General features: G+C 49.5%; 1 protein-coding gene across 5 annotated transcripts in view; it reads left to right on the top strand.

Moving 5' to 3' along the window:
* The first annotated feature begins 474 nt into the window (after positions 1-474).
* Positions 475-8,964, top strand: part of MED27 (mediator complex subunit 27) — a 234,075-nt gene continuing 225,585 nt past the window's right edge. For all 5 annotated transcript variants that reach the window (XM_043565694.1, XM_043565696.1, XM_043565693.1 and 2 more), the window contains exons 1-2: positions 475-710; positions 2,793-2,937. In XM_043565694.1, the coding sequence (XP_043421629.1) occupies positions 508-710; positions 2,793-2,937 (348 nt within the window). In that variant the 5' untranslated portion in view covers positions 475-507. The remainder of the gene's footprint in view (positions 711-2,792; positions 2,938-8,964) is intronic.

Here is an 8,964-nt window from a genome sequence, read left to right as displayed (position 1 = left end):
ATTCCTACCTGAATCAATTATTATTCTAATGGTTGCTAAATGGTACTTTCCCCCATCCTTTCTTCTACTTCTATCAGTTGGTATTCTACTGTAGAGGAGAAATTTCCGTTCCCCCTCATTTATTTAAGAATATGGACTCATTTTACCCAGTGGGTCATGATCCTTCACTCCGTGCACACTATTGCTCTGAGCAATTCTTTTCCCTGTGATTCCCACGGGCGCAAGATTGGGTAAACGCGGGAACCTTCTGTATTTCCTTGTCACCATTAAGAAAGCCGAGGCTGCAGCCTGACTTCCACACATCTAGGCGCTCACTTTCTTGCCCACTCATCTGTGCACTTGAACGGAAACCCTCTTTCCGACAACGTCAGCCTGCACTGACCACCTGGGCAGCCTCGCCCCGCGAGAACTACATTTCCCAGAGGCCTTCGAGGGTCGGCGTCATCAGCGAGCGCGGCCTTTCGCTCACGAAGCCGGCTTTGGAGAGCCCGCTGCGGCGGCGGCATCATGGCGGACGTGCTAAGTGTCGGAGTGAACCTGGAGGCCTTTGCTCAGGCCATCAGTGCCATCCAGGCGTTGCGTTCCAGCGTGAGCAGGGTGTTCGACTGCCTGAAGGATGGCATGCGGAACAAGGAGACGCTGGAGGGCCGGGAGAAGGCCTTCATTGCGCACTTCCAGGACAACTTGCATTCGGTCAACCGGGACCTCAAGTAGGTACCGGCTGAAGGGGCCGGCGTCGGGGACCCCGCCCGGTGTCCACCCTGTCCCGACCCCGCGCGAGTCTTTCTAACCTGGGGCTGCTCTCAGTTTCTTGCTCCCTTGCTGTCTTTCCCTCCCCTCCAAGCCCATGCCTGTTCCTCAGGGACACCTCGTCCCCCACCCCCGCTTTCTCGTCTCTCTTCTCTTGGCCTCCTATTCCTGGCTGCCTCCCGCCGCCCTGGACCTCCCGTGTGGTCGTTCGGTTCCTGACGAGGAGACGTGCTCTTCCCACGAACTTCCACTTCTCACCTCCGCTTCGCAGGTTTCTCACCTGTAGGCCCTCTGTGCCCCACCGCGTCTGATCAAGTACTGCCAAACGGGACCAGCTCAGCGCTGCCCCAAACCCAAGTGCGCTCGGTCTGATTAGCACCAGTGCCTCGCCCCCGAACCTGGAAGCCATCAGGTCCACTCTAGTCCACCTCCAAACACGATAAAACAGGCCTTGATCTGTACCTTTCCCGCGCCCACGCCCCCGCCCAAACCACCTGATCAGGACTTCCTTCCCACTCTGCTCCTGGTCAGTTTCTTCCTCTGGAGAGACCTGATCTCAGCCTACACCAGCTCAGTCACCTATGTTTAACTCCCCTCCCCCCGTATTAATTCGTGGCCCTGTAGGGTTAAGGATTGTATGTTTCTTTCTCTTTCTTACAAGTCACTTTCTTCTATTTTCTAAGTGTTGTGGAAGAATTGAGTGAAAGGGTGATTGTGAAAAGCCCAGCACACAGTTGGAACCCTTTAAATGGTTAGGTCCTGAACTTCTCCTCCCTTCCTTAAGAGAGTGACCCTTCTCAGAGACTTACAGGACTTTTGCTTCTCAGAACTGACCTTAGCAGGGAAAGGCATTTGGTAAGATAGTCATCCTACAATTTCTGGAATGGCTGGATCCCTCCCCCCGCCCCCCAACTTGGCTTCCTTAGTAACCAGCTGGAAAGAGGAGGTAGAATGGAGGAGGAGGTGGTGACCAAATGATGGGTGCCTCTTTTGATTTTTTTTTTCCCCTTAAGTAGTTGCCATTCTTTTTTGGTGGGAAGCCAGGAAATCACACACCCCTCCTCAACTCCCACATCCACTTGCTGTCTCTGGCGCAGTGCCAGTTAATAGTTCCCCTGCTTGAGGGGTTGCACTGGCTGTTCTTCTTCTTTTTTTTTTTTTTTTTTTTTAAATTTTTAATGTTTATTTTTGAAGGAGAGACAGAGTGTGAGCGGGGGAGGGGTAGAGAGAGAGGGAGACACGGAATCGGAAGCAGGCTCCAGGCTCTGAGCCATCAGCACAGAGCCCGATGCGGGGCTCGAACTGACAAACTGTGAGATCATGACCCGAGCGGAGGTCGGACGCTTCACCGACTGAGCCACCCAGGTGCCCCCTGGCTGTTCTTATGTCTCTTGCGTTTCCTCTCTGATCTGCTTCCTTTGGTACTGTTCGGCATCTTATAACCCTTCACCGTTCTAGAAAGTTCAAGAACATTTGCGTTCTGTCGCCTTTTAAAATCTTTACACGGTGGTGCCAAGAAGGTGGCTGAACGCTCCAAAATGAGTGTGGCATGAGAAGCTGTTCCTAGAGAGTCTTTTGTTGAACAGTTTGAGACTGGCCTCACAGAATGTGCTCCTGGAATGTGCTTTCGCTGTTGGCTCACTTTCCCAGGCTTCTCTCGAGTTTTCCTGCTAGACCGAAGTGTTTGACACAGCCCCCTCGGTGGTGTCTTCCCGTTCCATTTGTTTATTTTATCTCTTCTTTGTTTTGTTAAGTTTCACCATCTGTGAAGTACCACGCACTCGTCTCTTCCTACGTGAATGATAAATAATTACCATTTATTCAGGTACTCGAATGATCTGTAGCTCGGTTTTAATATAAGACAAGCTTCCAGTTAGGAGTTTTCTTAATTGTCCCTGATGTTAATCTTTCACAGTATTTCCTCTTAAGAGACTTCTTAAATTTTTTTTTTTTTTTTTTTTTTTTTTTTTACCAATGTGGTTGGCTAAGAATTGGAGTTTCAGTGGAGTCAGGTTTATTTACTTTATCTCTTTCTTTTCCAGTGAGCTGGAGCGTCTGAGCAATTTGGTAGGCAAGCCATCTGAGAACCATCCTCTCCATAACAGTGGGCTGTTAAGCCTGGATCCTGTGCAGGACAAAACTCCTCTCTATAGCCAACTCCTTCAAGCGTATAAATGGTCAAACAAGGTAAGGGAGACATGTCAGAAAGGGAGCTAATAGAGAAAAAGCTGAGTTTTCTTACATTTCAGAAATGCAGAAGGTGAAGGTAAGTCTTTCTTTTTTCTTTTTTTTGGGGGGGGTTGTTTGTTCTTGATTCAGCCTGGGGTTACAGATTTGGAATTTCTCTATGAGCTATTTCATAGTCCTCTGAATCTTTGAGGATTCATCATGGTGCATAGGTAATTACTTTTTTAAGAAGGTTTAAGTCAGGTACATTTAACCTGGAGACCTGGTGTGGGGAGCAGCTTTTGTGAACTCCTTGAAATCATATGCAAGATGTTGTGTTGTGTGTATGTTTTTTTTTTTTTCCCCCCTCTGGGGAAGACTTCCTAGCTTGCATCAGATTTGGAAGCATCCATGACCCCTAGAAGGTTAAGGACTGGGGGTCTGAATGTTCAGCCACTGACGCTGTTTATGTTGCTTGTACTGTCTTCCCCTGTGGTCACTGGAAGAACATCGCGAGAGTAGTGTTTGTCAGACTATTCTCTACTCTTTAATTACTGTAGACTGCATTCAGGGAGCTTGTTCTTTTTTTTTTATTAAAATTTTTTTTTAATGTTTATTTATTTGTTTTTGAGAGAGAGAGAGAGAGACAGAGCATGAGTGGGGGAGGCATAGAGAGAGAAGGAGACACAGAATCCAAAGCAGGCTCTGAGCTGTCAGCACAGAGCCTGACACGGGCCTCAGACTCACAAACTGTGAGATCATGACCTGAGCTGAAGTCGGATGCTCAACGACTGAGCCACCCAGGCGCCCCTGAGGGAGATTGTTCTGAACATGCTCCACGGAACTTGCTCCTCAAGGCCTCCGTCAGCAGGCAGGTCTGTGGCCTAGACCCTGGGACAGCTGTGAAGGGAAGACTAAACTAGAGTCTAAAAATAACGACAACAATTAGGCTCGTAAGCCTGGCAACAGTCTGTTTACTGACAAGTTCCTTTTGTTTGGGTGCTTCGGGTTGTTGTGTATCTTTTTCCCTTGCTGATAAAGAATTAGAATATGTGTTTGGAATCAGCTTTCTTCATTACACTGTGCAACTGATCTGGAAACGGTGGTTCTCACAGTTATTGATAGGGAGCTGCTCTCGCCCCCCCCAGTTATCCATCATCTTTTCCCTCTTTTCTGTGGTCCTTTCCCCCCTCTGTCTTGGATGCGGATGAGCACTGATGGTTTATCCGGCGAGCAAAATTTTTTCTTTGAGTTTCTCAACAGTATTTAATACACTTCGGTTTGAGGTAGAACTCTAGCAGCTAAGTCTGAGATTCAGGGAGAAGTGATTTGTCCTGGGGGGCATTAAAGAGAACTTGAACCTCTGACACGAACCCTTAGCCCGCAGGGGTTGTCCCCCAAACTCTGGGCTGCCGTGGATAGAAACCCAGTTGGGTCTTGAGGATCCGGGTGCCCAGTTGGTATGGGGGCTGTCCTTCTCCTGTTGTCTCTAGGCCTGCTTTCCTGTGTTGGCCTGACGCCTGTGAGGGTGGACAAGACGGCCTGGCAGTTGTAGATTTGCCTGGTTCTTGTAGCAGGTGATCTCCTGCTGTCACACCAGACCCCGAAAAGGGATTTGAGCCCTGCTTGGTAGGTGGCTCCTATCTAAACAGGCCGTGAGTCCAGGAGCGAGATTCTCTGATTGGCTGTTACAGATCACCTGAAGCACAGGAAGTGGGGCTCCTTGGAGTTGGAGAGGCAGTTCCCAAAAGGAGGGGGTGCAGGGCAAATAAAAATTATTTCACTGCCGTAGCCAGGCGCGAGCCTGTTCCAGCCCCACGCAGACAACACTGCCCTATCTGGCTGTCCTGTTTGAGGCTCTTTGTTTTCCCAGGGGCACTGTAGGTCACCCTTCCATGAGTTTACCCCGGGATTGGGTGGGGTCTGATCAGTAGGCGTATGTGTGACTTATTTCTGGTTGGACACCTGGTAGAAAGTCTTGCTTTTTGGTGTTTGGACACGGAAGCTGTGTTGGTGTATCACGTGGGTAATGTTTTTGGAATAGGCTAGAGCTATGGAGACTTTTCGGTGGCAGGAAAACTTAGGCTGCTCACAAAACCATGAGTGACCGGGACTCCAGGGGAAGTGACTGGTTTCTAATCGAGGCGATGGCACTTAACTTTTGAATGAAGGCAGTGTGCTTGTTCGCCGAATTTAATAGTGTATTGAAATAAACGTCCCTGCTCCCGACCCTTCCCCTTGCTCCAAGCTGGAGAAGAGGTTGTATTAAGGAAAATAACTATGAGGTGTCTGGAACTTCTTGTCCTGGAGATGCTACAGATGAAAGTAGATGGTAAATCCCACACGAGCCGTGTGAGAGATGGAGAGGTTTTTAGTTCTGTTCTGGGCCTGGTGAGCCTTCGTAGTAGAGTTCTTTCATCAGCTCCCTAGTGCCCCAGCAGAAGGGCGGTTTGGGGCTGCTCGTACAATTGATCAGTCGAAACAGATTATGAGTGAGAGATGTGTAGTTTAACCCTTATTTTAAAGCTGAGCACCTTGAGGCCCACTGAACTGACCTGCTCACGGCCTCACAGCTAGACGCGAATTTGCGTTTCCTGACTGAGGTCAGCGTTCTTTTCCTCCAGACTTGATGCCTTAATCCATTTTGGCATAAGGTTTCCGACTACAGAAAACACTTTTCCCCTTCAGCGTTCGCCCTAGGAGCAGTTCATACGTTATCTTTCATTCGTGAATCTGTACGCGTTTTGCTAATTTATAATGGTTTGTTGAGAGATGGAGTTGACAGACACGTGGTCTGCGGGGGGGCCCCCGAACTATTGCTCTCGTCCCGTCACTAATCACCCTCTGCATTCCTTCCTGCTGAGGTCATGCAGGGGCTCACAGCTCTGTTCTGGGACTCAGGGGCCCCTGCCAATTATTCCAAGGTGGGCTGCAGGGAAAACAGGTTTCTTACTTCCATCGTGATAGATAATGTCCCATTTGACTATGACTTATTTATACCTTACCTTACTCTAGAAAGGATTTAAGGTAGATCGCAAGAATACACGAAGCCTTGAAAGAGAGAAACCACGGTAAGGATGCCTTGTGTACATTTCTTTAATAAACTCAGGAAGCAGCCCCAAGAAATAAGCCAGTATTCTAATTTCCAGCTGGGGATATGGAGGCAGCAAGCAATCACGTGTGTTTATTTTGCCCCTCCTACAAACGAAAAGAGCCTTTTCGTCGCTGAAGCCTTCCTCATTCATCATTTTACCCTCAAAGAGTTTAAACCAGGAAGCGCATTAATATGTAAAGTGAAGTTTGGGGTGACTTGCCAATGTCAGCTTTGCGCGCTGTTGGCTGAGGATTGAAGGAAGTGTGGGAAGGGCTTTAATACCACCCGTTATGTGACGAACTTTCTGTTGTATGTGCTGTTGGCCATAGAAAAGTCGCGTTCATGCTTAGTGACTAATGATTTTCTTTAGGGGATTTTGTAATTTTCGTAAAGTCAGTTGGAATATTAATTACATGGTAGTTGGCATAATTGTTAGGATAACACATTTAAAAATGAATCTAATCTAATGAAGTGATGGCAAATTGCTGTGAGCAGCACTTTCTCCGTGCTGAACTGGGGACAGACTTCCGCTTTTAACTATCATGCACCTATAGATGATTGTTCTGTAGAGGGATGACAGGCTCTCTTGAGGAGGGCACAAAATAATTGGCCTCCACGCTGTCCTTGCCGTAAGGTGGTCCACGTGGACGTTCTGTGGCCGATTATGCTCAGATATGCTGCGGGTTACACCAGGCTTCTTCCGGAGACCCCTCCCCGAAGGTTTCCAGCCTCCTGTCACCAGGCTGTTCTTTCTGACTCTGACTTTTTTCGTTTGTTTGTGGCAGAGGCTGCTTGTGCATTTGCCTGAAACGCTGGCTGAGGTCGCAGCCTTTCCCAGGTGACAGCAGAAGCAGAGAAGACCCTGAAGGGTCACTTTTGGTGTGTGTGGGGGGGGGGCGGGGTTGGGAAATGGGCGCCAAGGAAGGTGCTGCTGCTGCCTTCGAGGTTTCCACCTGCTTCATTTCTCATTTTTATTAGAGCAAGAGCTGCTTTCTATTCCGAGAACATTCCGCTGGCAAGTCTGAAGGCTCTTCCTCCATCCTGCCTCCCCGACCATTCCTACCAGCATTCAGTTAAATTAAGTGGCTTGAAGCTGCTGTTACGTCTGCCTCGCTCAGATCCATCCTTGAAGGTGTTCCTCATGTGTCCTCATCTTGGAGCTAACGGGGGTGGGGTTGTTTTAGATTGAGCCTCTTCCACGTCCCCGAGGAGGCGCCGCGTCTGTCCTGTTCCCTGCTGGGCGTCCCCAGCACCTAGCAAGGCGCCTGGCACACAGCAAGCATTCCGTTAAAATTCACTGAATGAATGAAAGAAAAAAGAAAAGCCTCTTCTCTTGAATTTTTAATTTACAACCCCTTTTGCGGTTTGCTTGCTTGTGTTTTTTGATGAGGTACGATAAGGACATTGCCATTTTTGGCCATTACTGAGCAATCCAGATGCGCTACGTGGAGATGAGAGGCATTTCTGAGATCCTGTGATGGAGGCCGGGGCTGGCTTCCAGAAGGGTAATTTGGAAGGACGGCCTGAGGTCAGTTGGGGAACTGACGGTAAGCTCCTTGAGGGCTGAGGTTAGCAGTTTTATCCACGACGCTTGCCGCCCATGGGTCCTTTCTGAGAGGGCCGGGTCGACAGCAGGTGCTTCGGAGGGGATGGGGCTTGATAGCAGTCTTCTGGAGTCGACCGAGTCAGGCTAATTTGAGCCACAGCGCCTGATGTCGGGTGCTGTGTGGCAGCTGTCATTTTGGCAGTGGTGTGAAAACCGGGAAGAGAGTTCCATCAGTCTCTTGGGGGTTATCTGTCTCTGTGTATCGTCAGTACCCGATTTCTGCCTCTAGCATTTGCCTTAGCACCAGGCCCACCCCTGAGAGAGGAATTAGTTCTTCTCTCTGATACGTGCTTGGGGACCACAGACTCATTAAGCACACAGTGCCCCCCAAACCTCGATTCGTCATCGTGACTTCGGACCAGGCGCGGTTGGGGATCGGCCGTGTCGTGAGCACAGGTGCCGTTCTTAGGGGCGTCCTCTCACCAGCATGTGGCCCGCACAGCCCCTGCTCACTCAGAACGGGCTTGCTGCCACGGCGGGGGTGGCTCCTGGAGCGGCTGCCCTGGTGAGCCTCGAACCCTACACCCTTCTCCTCCCTCCCCAAGCCTTGATGCCGTGGGAGCCATTCTGAAAAGAACAGAGAGTAACGTAACCAGAAAAAGACAACAGAACAAAACCAGTCCCCTGGGATTTCTAGATACCGTTGGCGTCAGAAGCAGAGGAGAAGATAGCCAGAAATGTCAGGCCTTCCCTGTAAGTTCTGGAGTTAGGTTGCCTGTGTTCTGATCCGGTTCTGCGCCTTGAACAAGTGAGGAAGAAACTCTTGTAAAGCATCAGTGTCCTCCTCTATAAAATGGGGACAATGCTAGTGTTTGAATCACGGTGTTGTAGGAAAGATTAAGTGAAGCCGTGCACGTAGAGTGCCTTAGGAGACTCACATTCGGTCGGTGTTCTGGAAGTGGTAGTTGTGTGTGTAGTTAGTTATGGAGTGACAGTATCGCTCAGCAGTTAAGAGCATGGGCTCCAGAGCTGGGCTGCCGTGGTTCACCTCCTAGTCCTGCTGTCTGACAGCTGTGAGGCCCACCTCTCTGGGCCTCAGTTTTCTATTCGGTAAAATGGAGATGATAATTGCACCTACCTCAGAAAGGTATTCTGAGGCTGAACGGGGTCATACAGGCGAAGCACTGAGCTCGCACAGAGTTGCTACCCTCTGGGGGCTGGGCTGCTGTTATCTTCACAAACGACGATGAGGGACAGACTCCTGGGCCACACGGGGCTCTCCTTCAGTAATTTCTGCTCTATCGCACAGCTCCCCAAACTTGATTTTGGTGTATTCTTCTGGAATTCTACCCATCAGCGAGTGTTTTAGGTAGTCAACACCTTTTTGCTCTGGGGAAGCCTGAGCGTA

Source organism: Prionailurus bengalensis, chromosome D4 (genome assembly GCF_016509475.1).
Source record: "Prionailurus bengalensis isolate Pbe53 chromosome D4, Fcat_Pben_1.1_paternal_pri, whole genome shotgun sequence".
Taxonomy (NCBI): Eukaryota; Metazoa; Chordata; class Mammalia; order Carnivora; family Felidae; genus Prionailurus; species Prionailurus bengalensis.
The sequence above is the reverse complement of the archived record's forward strand: the minus strand, read 5'-3'. Positions and strand labels throughout refer to the sequence as shown.